Source organism: Zalophus californianus, chromosome 11 (assembly GCF_009762305.2).
Source record: "Zalophus californianus isolate mZalCal1 chromosome 11, mZalCal1.pri.v2, whole genome shotgun sequence".
Classification (NCBI taxonomy): Eukaryota; Metazoa; Chordata; class Mammalia; order Carnivora; family Otariidae; genus Zalophus; species Zalophus californianus.
In genome coordinates, this window is record NC_045605.1 from 96994514 (window position 1) to 97019315 (window position 24802).

Below are 24802 nucleotides of genomic sequence, written 5' to 3' on the forward strand. Positions count from 1 at the left end.
GTGACATTTCTGAATGGGTACAGGGGACAAGCCAATTCTTTTACAAAGTGCATCTCTCTGACACGGAGGCAGTGAGGGAAGCAAAAATGTCAACCACCAGAGGCACAAAAATGACAAGCTATCCAACATAGCCTGGTTACTTCGAATAAAGTGATCACTTGGGGGTTTCAGAATGGACTCCCCCATCAAGACTATGGCTAGCACTTTAAATATGCAGTCCAAAGCTAGTTTTCAATCTCGACTGAAAAAGAAACACTTGGGCATTACAAATTACAAGTCCAAAATAATCAGAATTGGAATGCTAGTTTAGAAAACCACTCCCAGTTTAGATGGAGTTGGAACTGCTGACTAACTTACCTGCTGATTAGAGGGGTTAACAATGGCTGTGAGTAAGTAGTGTCCAAGAGGATCAAATCTCACCAGACTGAAAACACAAAAGAGAAAGACAGACACACAGAGATGTTAACTGAGAAGAGGAAGCCTGTGTTCAAATGTATAGCAATCACTACTGATAACTGTGGGATTACCCAGGTATCCACTTCATGCTAGAAACTTTCAAAACTTTCGAAGACATCAAAATAATAGGGCTCAATACTTCTTGGTACCTCCTCTCACTTGCCAGAATAAGGGAATATGTATCACAAAAATAATTTCAAAGAGCATCTAGGCTTCAGTACCAAGAAGCAGCTGCATCAAACACACGCTTGTTCATAGCAAAGAGCCTATCATAACAGTAAAGCATAGCACACTCCCATACCCTGCCACAGGGTTAGTTAGTTCTTCCTTCATGAAGCAGCTACACTGGCAAGAAGCAGGAGTTCTGGTGACAATGAACAGTCTCAGCATCAAGTAACATAGCTGAGACTAGAAAACTTTCTTATATCCAACCTCAATACCAAGAGGACTAAAGAAAACCAGTGCATCAACTTTAATTCAGGCAATGTGTGTTTTGATCTCGAGGGCTAAATATCAATTAGCAGATTTGATACGCCTGACATCTCCATTTTCCAGTTTGATAAACACAAATAACTGATGTTAGCAACTTCCCACCAAGTTAACCTCCACCTGAACAGGTTTCCCAAAAAAGGGCCTTACCCCAAACCCAGATAGTTTTGAACCTAAAAGACATTCTAACAACCCTGGTCTACAGAGACCAGAAGATGAGACCCAATCAGAAACAGCTAAAATGAGGGCGCCTGGGTGGCTCAGTCGGTTAAGTGACTGCCTTCGGCTCAGGGCATGATCCTAGAGTCCCGGAATCGAGTCTGCATCGGGCTCCCTGCTCAGCAAGGAGCCTGCTTCTCCCTCTAACCCTCCCACCTCTCATGTACTCTCTCTCTCTCATTCTCACTCTCTCAAAATAAATAAATAAATCTTTAAAAAAAAAAAACAGCTAAAATGAACTACTGATTGGCCAGCAGCTTAAAAAGTCGGAGTGGGGCACCCGGGTGGCTCAGTCAGTTGGGCATTTGCCTTCGGCATAGGTCATGATCCCAGGGTCCTGGGATTGAGCCCCGCACGGGGCTCCCTGCTCAGCAGGAGCCTGCTTCTCCCTCTCCTCCCCACTCATGCTCTCTTCTCACTATCTCTGTCTCTCTCTCAAATAAATCAATAAAATCTTAAAAAAAAAAAAAAAGTCAGAAGAGCTGTACAGATAACCACCTGCTCTGAGCAGGTACAGCAAACTGCTTCCTGAGGTGACAGCAAGCGTAAATGTTCTCTGCCATGTTAGTCCTATGCCAGACATTGCTGGTGGGCAGAGCACTCACCGGACCCGTTCCATCTCGCTAGCTGTCTTCACCACAGCAAAGGGCTCCCGCCGACTCCAATCCCAGAAGTGGATCTCATTGGCAGTGGCAATCAACAGGAGCTGAGCCGTAGGGTGGAAAGCCAGAGAAGCAATGGCATTGTTGCTGTCTGTGAACCAGCTTTCACTGCCACCCTATAAATGAACCAATCCCAAATATTCTCAGGTTACAAACTGGCAGCAGACTGGGATGTCAATTTCAAGAAAGGACCATTTAAGGTAAAATGACTACTTATAGGGCCTACTTTAAATATGTCCACTGTAAAATGTAGAAAATCAGTGATCTGGCAGTGTCACCAATTTATCAGAAAATTATTACTGTCAGCTCAGTTTGCCAAGGCATCTACAATCCAAAGCAATGAGCATCCACATAGTTCCTGCTTCTGAAGCCTGTGAAAACGCATGCTTGGTGCATGACATGGTGCACAACAACCCACTAGCAAGTCATCAGGACAAGAAGCATACTGCTTTGGCAATCATGATCAGAATACAGTACAATCCTTGCTCTAAAAAAAAAGTATCTATCCTGAACATATTTTAGAACCTCCTATACTATGTCACAATGGGCAGATGGAAGAATAGTTAAATAGGGTGTTCATCTTAGAATGGAGGAATAGGGACTAGACTTCCCCTTATTTAAGTGGGCAACGACTACCACTTACTCAGAGATAGTCCTAAGAACCTGGCTAGTCTCTCCTCCAGTTAAGAACTCAATGGTAAACAACTCTCTGCATTTAGAATACCAAAGAAATGGAAATACTTACATGCAAATCCCAAATCCTGACCTCCCCATCTAGGCAGCCAGAAGCAATAAGGCCTGAGATGGTGGGATGAAAAGTGACACACCACGGAGTACGGCGGTGTCCAATCAAAGAATGAACACACTTGCCAGTCTTCACCTCCGTAATATAGATATTATGGTTCACGTGGGTGGAGGCCAACAGAGTCCTAGGGAAGCAAAGAGTAGGAAATGAATGTGAAGCGTAGAGGAGGGTAACAAACTTTATCAGTTCTGGATAATCAGCTTTCGAATATTCCCCACCCCAGTGTTGAAAAACTACACCTTAGGTATCACAAACAACAGAAGTATTCTGATCTTTAAAAGCTTTGGCTTCTCTACACTGTCCCCAAATGACACAGATCCCCTTCAGAGACTATTTTCTCCCAGCTGGAAAAATAATCATGCCATCAGTGGCCTATATCACACCGGCAAAGGATAGTAATAGAGAAACTTTCCAAGTTTGGATGCTCAAGGTCCATTGTTTCCTTTGCTTATCCCCATTATTTCTATGGTTAGCACTGCTCATCTACTTTCTTTCCCCTTCCGGCAAAGCTCTGTTCATGCAAAGCTTCAAAGAACCCTTAGGGATGTTACCAAGCTCGGGCCAATATACAGAAAGCAAAGCTGTACCAAGTCTTAAGTTATAGATAAGCACCAGGTACCTGTCTGGGCTGAAGGCCAGTAAGAAGGTAGAGCGTGGACTATCCGGCAGTTCTACTCTCTGAAAAACGAACCAAAAAAAGTTAAGATACATTATTTATAAACTATGGCTCACTCTATCTCAAAAGCACACAAGCCACTGTAGATTAGTATTCAGTATAAGCTAAAAAACTGGAGACAATGATCAAGCCACAAGTTGAGAGAAAGAAATCCAAAATACCTTTAAGAAAAATGTCTAGCTCTAAAGGGAAAAGATATTTCTAGCCCATAAATTCTTCCAAATTTATTTTTAAAACTCCGTTAAGTTAGATATATCAATTCCCTCACACAAAATAAATTATACCCCACTGTACATCATTAGCCCATTCTAAAACCCCATTCTATGGTCACCCCTACAAATCCAATGTCAAAAATATCTGTTTTTCCTACCTTGCCCTCCCATTTCATCCACCGAGTTTTATCTTCCACTAGCTCCTGCAGAAGCCGTTGTGCTCCAAAGGCCCGAGTGCCCCGTTCTCGCCCCCAGAGTATCCGGACAGCATTCTTCTCTGGAACCACCTTCATGGCGCTCAGCAGCCACTGTCACACCAGGCACAGGAAGAGAAGGAGCGAGCAATAGCTCCACAAGCTGAAGCAGCTAAAATGAAGCCATTCAGGTCCTTGTAAGTTGTCTTCATGGAAATCTAAAAGATGGACATTAAAGTCAAAGAACATCTGTTCCGCAATCAGAGAGCCTGCCACTGCAAATACGATTCTAGCTCAAATAGCTAAGTATTTTTTCATATTTAATGACATGCTCTCAGAAGGACCCTCCTCCCAAAACTTTTCTTCCAAAAATATTTCATGTTTTTTTCCAAGTTTTTTTTTTAAGTTCTAGTTAGTTAACATATACGGTAACAAAAATATTTCATCATTAAATTCTTCTCATATCCTCAGTAGCTCAGCCTTATATCTAAAGAATAGATCATTCTCTAAAGCAGTTACTCTTATTATTTTATCAGGCAGGAAGAACTTTTGTTACTAATAAAATTCTAAAAACCTGTCAAAAACAAAACACAACACAGCACCTGCCCTCCCTTCTGCACCACATTGCCTCCCTAGCCACCAGCCCCCCTCCTTATCACTTGGGCAGCCTCCAAGCCAAAGAACAGGTAACCAATTTTAAAAGGTTATTATTTGAGTTCTAGCTCTCTCTTTTTTTTTTTAGGGCGGAGAGAGAGAGAATCTTAAACAGACTGTATGCCTAGCACGGAGCCCAACGCGGGGCTTGAACTCACAACCCTGAGATCATGACCTGCGCCGAAACCAAGAGTCAATGCTTAACCTACCGAGCCACCCAGGCGCCCCAAAGTCTGGTTCTTATGCAATAGCTTCAACTCTATCTCCTACCTAAAAGCATGTACATAAGGACTACTTTGGGGGTAGCTTTCTCACTCTCTTTTTCTCTTCTCCACTAAAGTTCCAGACTAGCAGAGAGAGAGAGAGGATGAAAGAGAATAAAAAAATTTAATTCCTTTTTCTCATCCACCACAAGCCATAAGGGCATAAAACTATCAAAAAATAAAAATTCAACTAAAATGTCAACCAGCAGCAAAATATACACACATGCAACAATTAACGAATTGTGGTTCCTCTATACAATGGAATATGCAACCCAATAAAATGGCATTTCAGAAAAATACATGTAAAATGTTATTCACTATAGCACTGTTTCAACTGTTATGAAAAATTTCAAATGTGCAGAAAAGTTGAAAAAACAGTACAATAAACACACTATTCATGACTTAGACTCAAGAATTGTTAATATTTTGTCACATTTGCTTTATCTGGCTCTATGAACACACTACATTTGTGTTGTTTTTTTACTTTTTTCTGAAGCATTTCATCAGGTTTCAAGATGCTTTAACCCTATATCCCTCATTGTGCATCTGCTAGGAATAAGGACGTTTGACTTCATTACCACAATACCAGTAAGTACACTGATTATCATCTAATATTCAGTCCTCATTCAAATGTCCCCAACTGTCTAAAAAATGTCTTTAATAGTTGGCTTACAAAACAAAACAAAACAAGAATCCAACCAAAACTCAAGCAATGAATTTGGATGTCATGTCTCTTTAGTCTCTTTTACCCTAGAATGGCCTCCAAGTTTTGCTTTGGTTGGTTTTATATTTACTTATTTACGACATAAGCCTATTTTTTTTTTTAGAGGGGGAGCAGCAGGGGGAGAGAGAGAATCTTTTTTTTTTTAAGATTACATTTATTTATTTGACAGAGAGAGAGCACAAGCAGGCAGAGCAGCAGGCAAAGAGAGAAACAGGCTCCCCACTGAGCAGGGAGCCCAATGAGGGGTTCGGTCCCAGGACCGAGGGATCATGACCTAAGCTGAAGGCAGAAGCCCAATGACTGAGCTACCCAGGCGCCCCAAGAGAGAGAGCATCTTAAGTGGGCTCCACCCTCATCTCAGAGCCCAATGCGCAAGGCTTGATCTCATGACCCTGAGATCATGACCTGAGCTGAAATCAAGAGTCACCCACATGCCCCCAACACAAGCTTTTTTAAAGCCCAGGACACGTGACTTGGACAATGTCTTACACCTTAGTTTTGTCTGTTTGTCTCTTCACAGTGTCATTTAGCTTACCTCTCTATCCCTTACATTTCCTATAAACAGAAGGTTAGGTCTAAAACACTGATTAGATTTAGGTTGAGTAGTTTCTGGCAAGAATGTCTCACAGGTGATGCTATGTATGTACCTCACGATGCAGCACAGCAGGTGGCACATATTGTCAGGCTGTCCCACTTACATGGTAAATTATGTGATCATTTGGCAAAATATGACTACTTGGTTGAGTTTGTAATTGAAAGAGCTCTCTATAAAGGTATAATCCCCCCTTTACAATTAGCAATCTGTGGCTAATATTTGGCATCAAGTGAATATCCTGCTCCTTCTCAACTTTTTGCTTAATAGTTTAGCAGTCACTGATGATTCCTTCCTGAATTATTTCATTTAGGGGCTGAAAAAATGTTGATTTTTCCAATTCCATCATTACTTCTACATTTATTAGCTGGCATTCCTTCGGAAAGAACTTTGCCTTAAAAACTGAAGCAGAGTAAGTGGGTTTTTTCTCCCTTTAATTACTACTTTTGTCTTATTGTTTGTAATAGTACAAACTCAGGACAACCCAAGTGTCTATGTAAAAAGGGGACTAGATGACTAATCTATGGTAAGGAAGATTCTCTGGGTACTGACAACAAGAGGTCTCCAAGATAAAATATTGTGAAGAGAGGGGAAAAGCAAAGTACAGAGCACTACGTATAGTAATGCTACCTTTTGAGTAAGAGAAGAAATTAAATGGTCACTCATTAGGGACTGAAGGGACAAGACAAACGGAGACAAAGATGGAAGCAAGACTTCTCAAATATTTTCATTTTGTGTCTTTTTTTTTGAAATGTATTACCTATTCGAAGTTTATTTTAAAAACATTTAGTGATGTGAAAAAAATACCTGTTAAGTGAAAAAAGCAGAATACAAAATTACATACACAGTGTGATCCCAATTTTGTAAAAAAATATATATACATGTATATATATAATGTATATCTTGGAAAATAATGATACAAAAGAAATATAAATACTAACCATGGTTGTCTTAAGCTGGTAGGACTATAAGTGATTTAATAATTAGAAAAGGCAGTGTTCTTTTCACTTTTTAAATTTAAAAAGTAATAAATACTTACTGTAAAAAGTGAAACAATGGGCTCTTTACATTTCACAGTGGCTGCAATCTGAAAAGTACACAACTAGATGTATCCAAATACAGACAGAAGGAAAAATATTTATAGCCTGTGCTGAAAGGAGTTTTCTCCCTGTCATATTAAAATGTAGAAAGTCAGAAAGATTTTACAGAAAGACACAACTCCAAGTTCCTAGACACATACAGCAAAGTTCCCTAAGGAGTGACAAAGGAACAAAGCCTAGTCTGTATCCTCATGGTAGAGCTCTCATCCCTCATTAGGGCACGGAATAAGTATGTACACACTGAAAATGTCAACGTGCTGTAGGCCAACCTTCTGAAGCAACTAAGGACAAAATAACTGGGAGGAAATAATCTACTTGGTGACCCTGACAATTCATGGTTTAGCACCAAGAGTCTGGAAGTGAAACTGCCACACAGCTGAATAATTACTAACCAGGAAGGTGCTAGAAACACAGTTCCCATTAGTTCACTTTAAGCCTTTATGGAGTCTAATTTGTTTTTTGAGCTCATAATTCTTTTACCTAATACAGAGAAGTTCAGAAGAAATGAGTTTTGAGGGTCACTTGTCTTAAGAGTGTGACATAAAAGTACTTTCACAGAACTACATTTAAACCGTTTATAATCTTTTAACATGCGGTGAAAACAGCAGTCCAATTCATACAAAAAAAAAAAAAAAAATGACCTGACCTGTGTAACTCAAGAGGAAGGAAATATAGGTCACAAACATTGTAAGATTCAGAAAACTGTGATACAACCGAAAAAGTTCCTAAAGGAATTGGAAGAGGAAAGAGCTGCTACAAGTATCAGTTATCCAAAAAAACTAAAAACCTCAAGCTCAGGCTTGCCAAAGAGCTTGTCTATCAATTTCCAAGGACCTAAACACACTAAAAGTTCAAATGAGAAAGTTGGACTGATGCCAGGAAGTCAAAGGGCCTAAAACAATCGCACAGTTTCTCCTCTGTCTGAAGAAAAATATTTGCTCTGTTTCTTTCAAAGGATAAGGGACTTAGACTCACAGCTACCTGAGAAGAGATTTTACTTTGTTCTCTATAAGGAACAAAAGGAGCTAAATCAGACTGAAGTCAGACAGGCCTGTTGCTGAGGAGGAAGTGCCAGTCAAGTGTGTTTTTCATTCCTCTTTTTAAAAAGGAGGAAGAAACAAGTTTCCCAATCTGTCCCTTAAAGCAGACTGAGACAAAGGGTGCCAAGAATAGTCTTTGTGATGCCATTACACAGTCCCCAGAATCAATTCTTGGTCACCAAGGGCCTTATGCAAGGAGAACCGGAAGGACACAACTGAGATGTGTACATAAAACAAATAACACTTTCCACATGCCCCACCCCCATAACATGACTGATCACTCTGAAAAGATGGGAAGATAAACCACCTTTTAAAGACTTTCTCTTCTTAATCCTAGGACATAATTGTATTTAACAACTAATAATAAAATTCACCTAGAAAGTATGCCACAACCCAGTGGGAACTAAAAGTCGGATTTACAGGTTCTCCTAGCAATTTGATCATCTAATGCCAGGAACTTTTTACTCCACCTTCTCCCTAGGGGACTTCAGGAAAGTTACTTAACCTCTTTGAGACTTAGTTTCCTTCTCTGTAAAACAGGAATGGCAATATCTACTTATCAGGTTGCTGTGAAGCTCCAATACGAAAAGAGTGGTAGAGTGTCAACATCGTTGCTGTTACTGTTGTCATTAGTACTGAATCCTCTTTGGGGTTCACCATGGTCTCCTTCACCAAACAATACAGCCAACTAAAACCCCAGAGATACACGATGCTAACAATTCCCAAGAGTAGCAGATTTTTCTAAGAAACATTTCAAAGGCTATTACCATCAACAAAGTAAAAAGTACTCAGGAAAATAAAGTCTATCTCTGCGGCAAAAATAATTAAATGAGGGGCACCTGGGTGGTTCAGTCAATTAAGTATCCGACTCTTGATTTCAGCTCAGGTCATGATCTCATGGGTTGTGAGATCGAGCCCTGCATCGGGCTCTGCGCTGGCTGTGGAGCCTGCTTAAGATTCTCTCTTTCTCTACTCTCTCTCCCTCCCTTTCTCTCTCTCTCTCTCCTTCTCTAAATAATAATAATAATAATAAAATGAGATCTGAGCTATCTCTCCATAAGTAAAGTGAATTAAAAAGTAGAACCAACAGGGACGCCTGGGTAGCTCAGTCGATTAGGCATCTGCCTTCAGCACAGGTCATGATCCCAGGGTCCTGGGACTGAGTCCTACATCAGGCTCCTTGCTCGGTGAGGAGCCTGCTTCTCCCTCTGCCTGCCACTCTTCCTGCTTGTTTTCTTTCTCTCTCTGACAAATAAATAAAACCTTAAAACACACACACACACACACACACACAGAACAACTCAGAATTGTATCTGCAACTTGGCTAATAATTCAGATCCTAAATCCTCCCTTCCAATAGCATTCCAGGGGTGTGAATCAGAAAACTATTAGATCTGTAAGGGACTGTTAAAATGGAGTACAATCACCTCATTTCTTTGAGTAACTGCATCTCTCTCCACTGCACTAACCATGTAGGAAGTCTAAGAGTCAGATCAATTATGTAATACCAACATATATTCCATAACACAGAAGATTCATCCCAAGGTTAATTCTTTTTTTTTTTTTTTTAAGATTTTATCCACTTATCTGACAGACACAGCGAGAGAGGGAACACAAGCAGGGGGAGTGGGAGAGGGAGAAAACAGACTCCCCGCTGAGCAGGGAGCCTGACGCGGGGCCCGATCCCAGGACCCCGGGATCATGACCCAAGCGGAAGGCAGATGCCCAACAACTGAGCCATCCAGGCACCCCCCCCCAAGGTTAACTCTTTATTTATATATATATATATATATTTTTTTTTTTTTTTAAGATTTTATTTATTTGTTTGACAGAGAGACACAGCAAGAGCGGGAACACAAGCAGGGGGAGTGAGAGAAGCAGGCTTCCCGCTGAGCAGGGAGCCTGATGCGGGGCTCAATCCCAGGACCCCGGGACCATGACCCGAGCTGAAGGCAGACACTTAACGACTGAGCCACCCAGGCGCCCCCCAAGGTTAACTCTTGAAAAAAAAAGTTCTTTAAATACTAAATCTAGGATTACTTGCATAAGTAAAGCTCTCCCAACAACTGGAAAATTAGCGACAAAATGTCAAGCCTTTAATTAGAGGCCTAAAAGTAGCCCAGTACTCTTTAGAAACTCCATGTGGGTGGAAATACACACAGTTTTCTACAATTGGCAGCTTTGTTTTCATTAATAGGACTTTTTACAAAACATTTTAGAACACTTCAAATGACACTGTATAGGATCCAAGTCCATAATGTGAGCTCCACAGTGAGCAACCAGACCTGACCATACAGTTCTTGCCAGACTGCTAGATGAGACTGAGCTTAGAGGCAGGCAAAGAATTTGGGGCAAAGCAACACAAATCTAGAACAGGTAGACCCAGGGAACACATTCTGAAGGCAAACACACCTGGAAGCAGGAAAACATCAACTATTACCTGAATTGTGTATGTCCTGTGTATGGACTTCTAAAAGATATCCTAGAATATGCCAAAGTGATAACTGTGGTAAATCTAGGTAGAGAAATATTTTTTTTATCCATAATTTCTAGATAAGAGATGACACAGTATAGTGGTATATGGGCCCTGAAATCAGACTGGCTGAATGAATCCCAGCTCTGTCATTTTCTTGGTAAAAGAGGGCTTCTTAGAAGAGTTACCTAACCTCCCTACACTTCAGTTTCCTCATCTATAAAATGTGACCACTAATGGTATGTATATGATAGGGCTGCCGTGAGGATTAAAAGATTTACCAAATGAAAAGTACTCACTATTCTAGAATTCTAATGCTTGTACCAGAATAATTTCATTCTGTAATGAAGAATTAAAATTAAAATAGCAGTAAGAAAAATAAAAAAATTTAGGCCATGAAGTCCTGTAAACAATCAGATAAATTAAATTTAATACATTCTTCTAGGCAAAATGGAATTATCCACTGCAGCAGTTTCCAAACCATTTCACATAAAAGATCTGAGTATTGACATCTTTAAAAAAATAAAATAAAGCCACAAGAAATGGTTAAAATAATTCCTAACACTTTCATAGTGCTTTTCATGTCCCAGACACTGTTCATAGCACTCTACATAAAGTAACTAATTTACAGTCCTCATGGCCCCTCTATCAGGGTTCATGAGGTCCCCAGGGAACAAGTCAGTCAGTAGTGCATTCAGGATTCAAACCCAGGCAGTTTGGCTCCAGAATCTGGATACTTAATTACTACAGAAAACTCCATCGTGCCTGAGATACAACCTCCTATTCAGTCTCTCTTCTATGTCATTTACTACCCTCACATGTATTAGGCCCTCAATAAATGTTTCACTGTCTTAACAATATCAACTGGAAATCTGCTTGTCTTATATTTGTAATGTTCCTTTCCGCAAAGAAATGAATGAATGACATTAAGGAAAAATGAAAAAAATTCTCACTCCTTCCTTTACAGCAATATACAGTTTTTGAGAGAAAAAGGTGACTATAAACCCTTTGACCAGAAGTAACTCTGAATTTGATAAAGTATCATATGAGACTTTATCATGACATTCAGCTACTATGTATTTACCCAAGCAACTACCAACTCCATCAAATAAGAAAAATTACTTCTCAATAGGAAATAGAGATAGATGCCACAGTACACTGACTTCTGTCTGGCTGCTAGGAGAGAACACAGATCTTGAAAAAATTAATCAGCAGATGTGACTATGCATACTCTGTCAAACCTGTGCATACTCTTTTGTCAAACATGGACTACAACATAAACACATCTCAGAAAAGAAGGGGACTCTTACGCGTAGTCTCATGCCAACCCTTTGTCACCCACGAGGCAGGCGCAAGTGCTCTTGACCTCCCTGCACTGCCAGAGTTAGTTCCCAGAGGCTCTATCACTAACTTAGTTTACCATCCTGTGCTAGATTCTCTCCGAAGACAGTTGCCATCATTTCTGTCCTACCCTACTCCCATACTGCCCCACCCATTGAGAGATAACATATTTCTCACCCCATGAATACAGGCTGACCTGGTGACTTACTCTGAACACAGAATGTGGCTGAAGGGATGATGTGTCAGTTCCAGGCCTGGCAGCTTCATATTTGAAAGACAGCATACTTAGAACAAAGTACAGAGGCAGTGGATAGTCTGAGAGCAGGGAAGGGAATATGAGATGTTTCATCTTTGAGGCTTCAAAGTGCCAGATATAAAAGTGATGTGATTTAATGGGTAAAGATAAGACGAAGAGGTAAGAAGCTTCAATGACTGATTTGTACCACTGAGTTGTTATATAATCTTTTACAAATCACACTGGTGCTGAATTTCATTTTTCTCCATGTACAAACTGAAAGTAATCACACCCTTTTTGTACCTTAAAGGAATAATGTCCTTGGAGTATATGAGAAGAAATGAGTTACAAAAAATTCAAGGCAGAGTTACTACTTTTGGAAGTAAAAGCCAAGTTAAGAACCAACAATAAGGATAGTACACAACCAATGGGAGTTCGCACAAAGAAGCTTGGCACTCACAGTTCTGAGAGAGTGCAAAGGAAATCAGAGGAGCCATGAAGCAGAATCAGAGAGTACCTCTAATCACCTGACAAACTGGAAGCAAATAATTTGAGAGAATCAAAACCAATACAATCAAAATTATACACAGACCCTTTATAAAAAGCCAAAAGCCCAGAAATAAAATGCTAATAATTAGAACATGCATTCCTACTGCAGATATGCACAACATTTATGTTCAGAATTACAAATATTCCAAAATACAATTGTCTCCATCTAGAATGTCAGGCTAAGAGGTAATAATGAAGCGAGTACCTGGTACAAAAGTGGTCACCCCAAGTTTATCAAGAGCAAGCAATATGACCTCTTTTTTGTTCTCATATCCACCATCACCCCCAATGTTTTTCATATAACTCAGAATAAGGCATACCTCTATTTGTATATCACAAATAGGCTAACAGCTTTACAAAATACTTCAAAGACACAAAACTAAATTCTAATTACTGTTATTACAACAAAGAGGAGGAAAAAACACTAGATTTTCTGCTACAGAGTTTGCTTACTAGGGCTTCCAAAAGTAACTCACAACGATGTAACCTAATGTCTGAAACACAGCAGAGTTTGTACTTGAACACAAAGTGTGATCAAAACTGGAAACAGAGGGCGCCTGGGTGGCTCAGTCGTTAAGCGTCTGCCTTCGGCTCAGGTCATGATCCTGGGGTCCTGGGATCAAGCCCTGCGTCGGGCTCCCTGCTCCACAAGAAGCCTGCTTCTCCCTCTCCCACCACCCCTGCTTGTGTTCCTGCTCTCGCGATCTCTCTGTCAAATAAATAAATAAAATCTTTAAACAAAACAAAACAAAACTGGAAACAGAAAGCCGTTAAGTCCCAAATTTGAGACTGACAATCTTTCTTATTGCCACTTACCTCAGAAGGATAACAAAAAAAGAAATGAAGTTTTATCTGCAAACTATTCTGGGGAAGATGTGCACTGAGAATACGAGAACCCCTGGAAACATAAGGAAGAGCAAAGAGGAAACCATGGAACCAAGACGAAAGTGAAGCTCAATTTTTGAGGCCCAAGCTATCAACAGAATCAAGAAGCCAGGAAGGTTACCCTTAAATGCACAAAAATGGCAAGAGATCTTCCATTAGTAAGCAAAGGAAAAAAAAGTAGCTTTTGATGGAAGAAATTTCACAGAGGCAAAAACAGCTTAACCCCAGAACTGTGGAACTGACCCCTGCTGCCTCAGGCAAACAGGCCGCATGACTTTGGCAAAAACATACCTTTCATCCACCAACATTAGGAGTTTGAAGTAGAGCCGATTTCAAATCATGAAGGGTGGCATCTTTGTTTTCTGCAGTCTTTGGGAAAAAGATGACTGTGACTCTCCTCCCAGGAGTAACACACTGCCCCCCAGCATTCCTGGAAACCTCTGGAGCCACAGCAACAGTAGTGGAAGATGCTGTGAGAACATCACCCCAAGAATCCTCACAAGCCCCCGGACAGACGAGAGTACGGAGATTATTGAGATGAGATTAGTTAAGAAAAATAAAACCTGGAAGAGGTTAAGAAATGCATCTAGGTTTGCAAAATGAGTCGGTAGCCAAAGCAGGATTTGAATTCGGGCTTTTCCTTCAGATAGCATCGGAACGGGCTTGACTCCCAGTCCCTGGCTCAGCAGATACTGTGTTCAGTGTTCTCCAATGTTAGAGTCAGCCCAGGTCAGGTTCTTGGCTGACTAGAATAGGGAAAGAAAAAATTTCCCTCAAGGCTTCAGGAAAAGAAGAAGTCAAATTATTAAATGTAGAGCTCTTATGCTAAAAGGTCTGGCTGCTCGTCCATCTTGCCAATCATATTTCTCAGCCAATCAAAATAAGTCACTGGATTTAAGAACCTAGCCATTTTAAGCTTTGACTAGAACCTGGATTCCATTTCCCCAACTTTCCCAATAAAAACACTTAAGGGGAGGAGAAGGATACAAAAGTAACGACAGCCAAGAAACATTTATTGAACATCTACCATGTACTCAGCACTATTCTAAGCACTGAGGATACTCTACTGAACAAGAACATTCCTGCCCTCAAGAAGCTTCTGTGATTATGTAACTAAAAATTGAGGATACTTTCAGGGTACCTGGGTGGATCCATCAGCTGGGCAGCCGGCTCCTGATTTCAGCTCAGGTCATGATCTCAGGGTCCTGGGATCAAGCCCCACGCTCAGCAAGGAGCCTGCTTGAGGATTCTCTCTCCCTCTCCCTCTGTCCATCCCCCACCCCTGCACTCCTTCTCTCTCTCTAATAAATTAATAAATCTTAAAAAAAAAATCAGGATACTTTCATGCTAGGAAGAAAATATGGAAATTAATGTTTTTTGGGGGTCAGATTAAAGGGAGGAAATCAATAGCTGTGAATCACTTTCCATTTTTCTATGAATGAACCTGAGAAAATATGAATAAGTCAGGAGAAATCTTAAAATATTTTCATATAAATTAATACAATAAATATAACCCAACATTACTTCCTATTTTTTTTAAAGATTTTATTTATTTATTTGAGAGAGAGAATGAGAGACAGAGAGCATGAGAGGAAAGAGGGTCAGAGGGAGAAGCAGACCCCCCGCTGAGCAGGGAGCCCAATGTGGGACTCGATCCCGGGACTCCAGGATCATGACCTGAGCCGAAGGCAGTCGCTTAACCAACTGAGCCACCCAGGCGCCCATTACTTCCTATTTTTAAGTAATTATATATGACTAAATTTGAAAGCATCCTTACCTCAAGAGTAAACAGTGATCTTTTTTTAAAAAGATTTTATTTATTTATTTGAGAGAGAGAATGAGTGCACAAGTGGGGGGGAAGGGACAGAGAGAGGGGAAGAAGCCGACTCCCCACTAAGCAGGGAGCCCGACGCTGGGCTTGATCCCAGGATCCTGGGATCACGACCTGAGCCGAAGGCAGACGTCCCAAAAGTAAACAGTGATCTTAAAACCTTGTAAGTACGTGGCAGAAAAATCCCAATATTTATTGAATTATTGCCAGCTGATAAACACAAGTGGCAAAAATAACATATATTTAGGGGCGCCTGGGTGGCTCAGTCGGTTAAGCGACCGCCTTCGGCTCAGGTCATGATCCCAGGATCCTGGGATCGAGCCCCACATCGGGCTCCCTGCTCAGCGGAAAGCCTGCTTCTCCCTTTCCCTCTGCCTACCTGTGCTCTCTGCCTCTCTGTCAAATAAATAATTAAATAATATCTTTAAAAAAAATAACATATTTAAAGCAATACTTTTATGTAACATTCATTGAACATTTGCTACACACCTGGCAGTGCTGCCCACTTTTCCATATATTATCTCATTTATTTCTCACAAGAACTCTCTGAAGATAGGTACTATCATTATCCGCATTTCACAAGTCCCAAAACTGAGGCTTGGAGAGGTTAAATGATTTGCCTATGTGGAGGAAAGATTCAAAAATCGAATCAGTTGCCAAAGTCCATGCTCTAGCCACAATACACACTGCTTCTATAGAATAGGCATTAAACCTCAGATACAGAAAAAATTCCTTTTTTTCGTGTCCTCACACCTAGAAGGTCATAATTATAAACGGTTGATTCAGGAGAGAGAGAGAATGAATAAATTCAAGTGAATGTGAGTCAGAACACAGTGACTCACTCATGCTATACCCTTAGGCAAATTCCAGGACATCCGTGCCTCAACCTACCTATCCATAAAAGGGGCTGACCTCACCAGAGCTAACCATTACTTGCCTCCTAGAGGGTTGTGTTAATTAATATTTATAATTTTATTTTATTTTATTTTTTTAAAGATTTTATTTATTTATTTATTTGACAGAGAGAGAGAGAGACAGCAAGAGCAGGAACACAAGCAGGGGGAGTGGGAGAGGGAGAAGCAGGGTTCCCGCTGAGCAGGGAGCCCGATGTGGGGCTCGATCCCAGGACCCTGGGATCATGACCTGAGCCGAAGGCAGACGCTTAACGACTGATCCACCCAGGCGCCCAATATTTATAATTTTAAATTAAACATTTTATTTTGAGATAATTGTAGATCTACACGCAGTTGTAAGAAATAATAGTGAGAGAAGATCATCAGATGAAAGAGACAAGGAAAACTATAGTGTTATTATTATTGCTTTGATTCTAGAGCAAAGCACCAGAAATCAAGGTAAATGAGTTAAGTGCACCACATGTGATTTGGGGGATGGGCATGGCTATAAAAGGGCATCAGCTGAGATCCTTGTAGTGATGGAAATGTTCAGTATCTTGACTGTATCAATTGCAATATCCTGGTTGTGATAGTGTATTATGGTTTTCTAACATTTTACCATTGGGGGAAGCTGGGTAAAGGGTATACATGATCTCTCTCTCACACACTCACTATTATTTCTTACAACTGCCTGTGTATTTACAGTTATGTCAAAATAAAAAGTTTAAAAAAGGCAGGGGGCACCTGGGTGGCTCAGTTGGTTAAGCATCTGCCTTCAGCTCAGGTCATGATCCCAGGATCCTAGGATTGAGTCCCACATCGGGCTCCCTGCTTGGCAGGGAGTTTGCTTCTCCCTCTCCCTCTGCCCCTTCCCCCGCTGGTGCTCGCTCTCTCTCTGTGTCAATAATAAAATCTAAAAATAATAATAAATAAATAATTTTTTTTTTAAAAAAGGTAACACTCCTTGTAACAAGTAAAACAATAGTCTGGTCACACTTTCCCTCCCAATCCCTCCCATTCCTACCCTCCTGAGATATCAATGCAAACTCACTGCTTATATAAACATCTGGCAGTTCTTTTTTTCTGTATCAAAATTGGATTATGTAAACTACATACTACCCTGCAACCTTTCTACTTCACCTATTATCACTGTATCGTACAGCGTTTAAAAAAAATCTTTAAGTACCAAGCAGAATGGCAGGTACGGAATATTTTCTGACTGGGACAAATCTGACAAATGTTTACCATGCTAATGTCTAGTAGCTGAGTCAGCGCATTTAGTGAGAATGAACAAGAGAGTACAATATAGGAGAGACTGCACAAATGCAAGGTCTTCAGCAGCTGTTCTAGGATCCCAACCCCCTCTATGCCTCCTCCATGGAACTATCCTGTAGGCCCAGAGAGGAAGAAATGCTAAAAGATTTCTTTTCAGCAGAAAATTGCTAGAGGGGATAATTCTCCCACATACTCAAGACACAGCAAACTTCCTGAAAACAGATTCCTCCTTCAAGGAGAAGCAAAATGTATTGTTGGTAATTTTTTTAAAACATCCATTTTTGTAATAACTACTACCACTATTATTGAGTGCTAATATTTTACATAATCTATCTCTAAAGCCCCCTTCTATCCCTCTCCCCTTTTATAGACAAAAACCTGGCTCAATATGAAATAGCTTGCCCATGATCAGTGAGTACATGATAAAGTTGGTGTTCAAAGCTATAAAACTACTGCTCTTCCCACTTTAACAGGTTTTTCTATATTATCACATGCCAACAGAAGAGAGTCAATAAATTCAACACATGTATTTAGGCAGATGCCATTTTCCACATATGTCTGCTGACTCTGATCCAACTTTTTTTTCCATTTAGCATACTTTGGGGAAACTATACAATATGCCCAGCCCTACTGTAGGTGACAAGGACAGAGAGGTTAAATAAAACAAAACAAAAACCAGAATAGGTCTCCAACCTCAAAGAGCTTTCAGTCTAGTGCGGAGTCTACAACCACAGTACACTGTAACTATATAGCCCCCATACTGAAATGTGGCAAGAACTACCCACAAGGAAGTACAAAGTGCTATGGGTTTGAAGAATCCAGCTATCCATCCAAAAGCAAATGATAATCTCTCACATTAGCTTCCTTACAACTGTTCTTAGTTTCAATTCTTCCCTGATACACAATGTCCTTCTATACAAAACACTGCCCTGAGCACACTCAACAAGTATGAACAAAAGCTTGCCAGCTCATGCCAGCAATAAAGCTCCTTCTCCAAAAATAATGCTGTAATTTTTAAAAAATTTGGCAATGAGGGGTGCCTGAGCAGCTCAGACAGTTAAGTGTCTGACTCTTGATCTCAGCTCAGGTCTTGATCTCGGAGTCATGAGTTCAAGCCCTGCACTGGGCTCTAAGCTGGGCATGAGCCTACTTAAAAAAAAAAAAATTAATTAATTTTGACAATGAAAATAAAGTATCTTTAATCTTTTTGGTCAAATCATGGATGTACAGAGTTAAAAGTGACTCAGACGTCGTTTTGAACATAACATCTTAGAAAGTTAAATTCACCTGTCCATTGTTACAAGACTTACTAAGAGTAGCTCTGAGACAAAAGCCCAGGTTTCTCAATTCATTGTATGGGATTCCTTTCCACCACTGCTTCTTTCTCTTAAGTCCAATAAAAATGAACTTAATGAAGTAAAGATTTTCTCTTCTTTTTTTTTCTTTTAAGATTTATTTATCTGAGAGAGAGAGAGCTCATGAGCTCGAGCATGAGCAGGGTGAGGGGTAGAGGGAGAGGGAGAAGCAGACTCCCCACTGAGCAGGGAGCCGGACGACGACCACACAGGGCTCAATCCAAGGACCCCAGGGTCACAACCTGAGGGGAAAGCAGACGCTTTATTGATTGAGTCACCCAGGTGCCCCTGGTTTTTCTCTTTTTGTCAATAGATGCAGACATGAATAAACAGTTTAAAGACTATCAAAAACTAACATGCTGGGGCGCCCGGGTGGCTCAGTCGTTAAGTGTCTGCCTTCGTCTCAGGTCATGATCCCAGGGTCCTGGATTGAGCCCCACATCAGTCTCCCTGCTCCGCAGGAAGCTGGCTTCTCCCTCTCCCACTCCCCCTGCTTGTGTTCCCTCTCTCGCTGTGTCTCTGTCAAATAAATAAAAATAAAAAAAAAAAAAAACTAACATGCTAAACACCATGATGTGGTACATACAGAGGTAAAGGACAGCCTATCTTTGATATGGAAGAAGCTCTTCAGGCATTTGGGGGTGAAATATTAATACACTCTATAAAAAAAAAGCCATCAACATCATCATCATCATCTTACCAACAACTAGTATTTTAGGGGTATCCACTATGAGCCAGGCACCTTGCATGTTATTTCTGATCCTTAGAACCACCCTTGAAAGACAGGTGTTATCACCCCACTGTATCTTTGTGTGCACCAGGTTTATGTAAGTATCCCCAAACCCCATGGCTACCCCAGGGGCTGAGCCAGAATTCCAACTCTAGAGTGCAGGCTCTTTTCCCACTATCCTACACTCCCCCCCAAGGACAGAATAACTACACTGCACATGTGGCTGGGACAACAAATCACTTCAAATTTTGATATAATTTCCTGGCTGGCAGTTAAAATTTAGCCATCTTTTCAATCTTCAGGTTATTTTCACTAATTTTTTTTTAAGATTTTATTTATTTATTTGACAGAGAGAGACACAGCAAGAGAAAGAACACAAGCAGGGGGAGTGGGAGAGGGAGAAGCAAGTTTCCCGTGAAGCAGGGAGCCCGATGCGGGGCTCGATCCCAGGACCCTGGGATCATGACCTGAGCCGAAGGTAGAGGTTTAACGACTGAGCCACCCAGGCGCCCCTATTTTCTTTCATGATTCTTCAGTGGTCTTCCAGGTTTTCTTTCTTTTCTTTAAGAAACAGATACCCTTTTTCCAAATGCAATCTTTTGTGAAAACACTAAAATATAAGAGATCAAAGTTGAGCTGCTCTGGTTTAAGCAGAGTGGGAGAACCAAAGCTCTTCCCAACTCTCACAGCCACCCCTTAGGCACCTCCAAAGAACACAGTTTGAAAAACATTAACTTGGGGCACCTGGCTGGCTCAGTCAGTAGAACATGGGACTCTGGGTCTCGGGGTTGTGAGTACAAGTTCCATGTTGGGCAAGGAGCCTACTTTATTATTTTTTTTTTATTAAAGATGTATTTATTCGAGGAGGGGCAGGTGTGCATGTGCAAGCAGGGGGAGAGGCAGAGGAGAGAATCTTCAAGTAGACTCCCTAGCTAAGCATGGAGCCCCATCATGGCTGCTATATCATGACCTGAGCCAAAACCAAGTGTCAGATGCTCAACTGACAGAGCCACCCAGGCACCCCAAGCCTACTTTAAAAAAAATAATTAATTAAATTTAAAAAAGAAATGATAGTATAAAAAAAAAGAAAAACACTAATTTAAAACAGAAGACTCTAACTTCTCCATCTCAGCTTTGCCATTTACCATGTGTACAACCTTTGGAAAGAAAAAGTTTCACTTTTTCCTGTCCTTTACAATAGAGATATCACCACTCACTTTATAGGTTTGTTATGAATATTACAAGGAGAAACAAATACAAAATTCCCAGTACATGGTAAGTATTCAAAAGTTGGCTCCCCTCTCTTTTATGCTGCAGAGGTAAAAGTTGTTGCCAATTCAAGAAATCTCAATAAATATATTCGATATTTTTGGTAGCAGAGACGTGAACAAGTAAATGCTCCCATAGCTCAACTAAAATGAACATAATAAATCCATTAAACCTACCTAGCAAGGTAATACCCCCTCCCAGGTTAGCTTCCCAGTCAGTCAATGACCCATGCACCTCAAACCATGATTTTGATAATAGACAAGAGATCCCTTATGAGATACTTTAATGTAAACTCTAAGTGTCTGGTGAATGTGTTAACATTCTCAGTACCTTAACTTTGGCATTTCCTGAGCTGAGCATTTAAACTGGCAACTTAATACTGCATTTAATGAGTATTTTTATGTTTATATGTTCTACAACAGAATCTAATGTTCATTTGCCCATCTTCTGGGCTTCTTTTTCTCCAAATACTACAAAACAAAAATATACGTATGTCATGTGCACCTTCACCTAAGGAATTTTAACCTGGTCCTTCCTAAAGAGTCATTAAGAATCTATTACCTTAGTCTGTTATTGATAATGTGTTCCCATTGCTACATGAATAACAGGAGACCAAACCAATTTTTACAGGAAAAGATTCTCAGTCCTAATCTAAACCCAGCCAACAACTCTCAAATCACACACTCTATGGAAGCTGCAGATGTTGGCTTTGATCCCTATGGTTTAGGAAGAATCACAACAATAATACATCACACTGCCCTGAAAAGACTTGTTTACAATAAAAAACACATCCTTGAGCATTCAATCCAGGAGCCAAAAAGATTCAGAATGCTAACCTTCCATTTTACCAGAAGACCTTGAGCAATTTACCTACTCTCTATTGATTATTTCTTCATAAAGAAAATGAAAATATACTCATTACAATGCCAGAGATACTGTTTTGAATAACCATCAAACAACTATGTCCTGGGGTTACCAGGGACCACAGCAAGTCATCTTTCTCACCTCCCTAATTCCTTAACAAGTCCACACCTAAATCATCCTAGAAAGATAGTTACTAAGTCTTTGAAGAAGATATTTCACAACCTTCCTTGGTAATATTCCAGTATCTTGTCAGGAAATTCTTTCTAATTTGTAATCTATATCCCTTCCGCAGCAATTAAAACACATTCCCTCTTGTCTTCTATGGAAAAAGAACATCTGCTTAATACCACCTGAACAATATCCCTTCAAGAGATTATAAAATATAGGAAGCCCATTTTAAAAAGCTTCATGTAAATGCAACATGGCTTTAAATGGGTCATCTTAGACAAAGAACATGATTAAGAGTCTTAAATTCCCAGTTCCATCACCAACTTGCTCTGAAGATAGGAAGTTAAAACCATGCAGATGCTGTACCTCAATTACCCCATCAGTAAAATGCAAATAATAAAACCAGTTATGTTAGGAGAATTCAGTTCCTCAAAAAGTTAAACATAAAGGAAAGACATTCTCAATCCCAATCTAAGCCCGGCTAACAACTCTCAAATCACACACTCTGTGGAAGCTGCAGATGTTGGCTTGATCCCTATGATCTGGGAAGAATCACAACAATAATACATTACCAGATAGCCCTGCAATTACACTCCTATGCAGATACCCAAAACGACTGAAAACAAGTACTCATACATGCATGTTTACAGTAGCTCTATTAACGATATCCAAAAGGTTGAAACAGTCCAAATGTTCATCAGTGGATAAATGGACAGATTATTGGTATATACATACACAAAAGGTTACGTACTGTTATGATTCCATTTCTTTTTTTAAAGATTTTGTTTATTTATTTGTCAGGGAGAGAGACAGTGAGAGAGGGAACACAAGCATGGGGAGTGGGAGAGGGAGAAGCAGGCTTCCCGCGGAGCAGGGAGCCCGATATAGGGCTCAATCCCAGGATCCTGGGATCAGGACCTGAGCCGAAGGCAGATGCTTAACCACTGAGCCACCCAGGCGCCCCTATGATTCCATTTATATGAGAGAGCCAGAATAGATCAATCAACCAGATTGCTGGTTTCCAGGGCTGGTGGAAGGAGGGAAATGAAAAGAAACTGCATAACCTGGGAACAGGTTTTACTCTGGAATAATCAAAATGTTTTGGAACTATGGAGGTGGTGGTTTCACAACACTGTGAATGTACTAAACACCACTGAATTGTTCACTTTAAAATGGTTAATTTTGGTGGGGCGCTGGTTGGCTCAGTCGGTGAAGCATCTAACTCTTGGTTTCAGTTCAGGTCATGATCTCAGGGTGGTGAGACTGAGCCCCACGTCCTCCCACTCCCCTGGGGAGTCTGCTTGAGATTCTCTGCCTCTCGCCCTTCCTCGGCCCTTCCTTCCCCCACTCACATGAGTGTGTGTACTCTCTCTCTCTCTCAAATAAATAAAATCCTTAAAAAAATAATAAAAATAAATTTAAAAAATAAAATGGTTAATTTTCTGTTATGTGAATTTTACCTCAATAAAAAAAAAAAAAAAAGAAATGCCAGAAGAGGGGCGCTTGGGTGGCTCAGCCATTGAGGGTCTGCCTTCGGCTCAGATCATGATCCCAGGGTCCTGGGATCGAGCCCCATATCAGGCTCCCTGCTCAGTGGGAAGCCTGCTTCTCCCTCTCACACTCCCCCTTGCTTGTGTTCCCTCTCTCGCTCTCTGTCAAATAAATAAACAAATAAAATCTTTAAAAAAAAAAAAGAATGCTAGAAGAACTAATGAGGACAATATCCATAAAATGTTTAGCCCTTCCCAGGAAGTCATCATATAAAATTCCAGGTAGACTGGTAGCAAAAATGTTTAATATTATCTCAGTATAGCCTATTAGACTCTAAGCAAGGAATATGTAAATGAGAAACAAAAAAGAAATCAAAATAAAGTCTAGAATCACAGTTATACAGTATTCTATATGCCAATAAGAGCCAATAAATAAGCGAATGAATAACGAGATAAATAACCAAGCATATCAGCTGATTAACTATAGCAACAATGGCCATAGAAAAGCAACAAGAAAAAATAAAGGTAAGGAATGAACTTTAAAAGCCAGTAGTACCAAAATACAAAGACGCATTAGGTAGGGAGCTAAGAACAGAGAAGCTAATGATAGCAAAGTTAAAAAAGACATAAACCCTTAAATTCCAAGGCCACATATGAAGACCATGAGAATCTCTACTCTTGCCATTTTAGTTATCCTCAGTCCTTAATCTCCTTCTCCTTTAATATAACCTCCTGGCAAGATACCAAGGCTAGGCCACCATTCCTATCGTCATATTACTTCTTCAAGTATTACTTCTTATGGGGAGACAGACATGCTAATTACCAAAATATAGAGACCATCTCTATCTACTTCCTCCCTTCCCACTTTTTAAATTCACTTCAGTGTGTCTTCTGGCCCTATATTCCTCCAACACTGTTCTTGTTATGATCATCAATGATCTTTGTGTTGCTAAATCCAAAAAATACAGGCAATCACTTTCTCCTTGAAACATGTTCCTCTCTCAGTTTCTGAGATTTCCTATTAAATTCCTTGGATCTTGGTCAGGAACACTCTCCTGTTAGTCTATACATACATTCCCTCTAGGTAATCTTGGCCATTTTTCTTGACTGTAAATACCACCTATCAAGAACATCCAGATTTACTGCCAGGGCCCTTCCAGCAGCACTCAAAGGCTCCTTGCTTGATGTCTCCGCTTGTATATTTTCAACAGACAGCTCACATTCAGCATGACTAAAGTTGAAGGTCTTCATTCTACTTCCCAACTCTATAGTCAAAATCTGTTCCTTCTCCAAATGTTTCCATCTCAGAAATGGCAACTTCATCTACCCAGAGGTTCATGCCAGAAATTTGGGAATCA

General features: G+C 40.4%; 1 protein-coding gene across 10 annotated transcripts in view; it reads right to left on the minus strand.

The window, feature by feature from the left end:
* The window catches only part of AMBRA1 (autophagy and beclin 1 regulator 1), a 171896-nt gene that overhangs the window by 138781 nt on the left and 8313 nt on the right, over positions 1-24802 (minus strand). For 5 of the 10 annotated variants that reach the window (XM_027581235.1, XM_027581228.1, XM_027581238.1 and 2 more), the window contains exons 2-6: positions 3678-3931; positions 3251-3309; positions 2572-2755; positions 1770-1942; positions 358-424 (exon numbers count right to left, since the gene is read on the minus strand). In XM_027581235.1, coding sequence (XP_027437036.1) covers positions 358-424; positions 1770-1942; positions 2572-2755; positions 3251-3309; positions 3678-3812 — 618 coding nt within the window. In that variant the 5' untranslated portion in view covers positions 3813-3931. Of the gene's footprint in view, positions 1-357; positions 425-1769; positions 1943-2571; positions 2756-3250; positions 3310-3677; positions 3932-13860; positions 13939-24802 lie in introns of those variants that run through there. The other 5 variants (XM_027581232.1, XM_027581236.1, XM_027581233.1 and 2 more) reach the window with 2 other exon arrangements.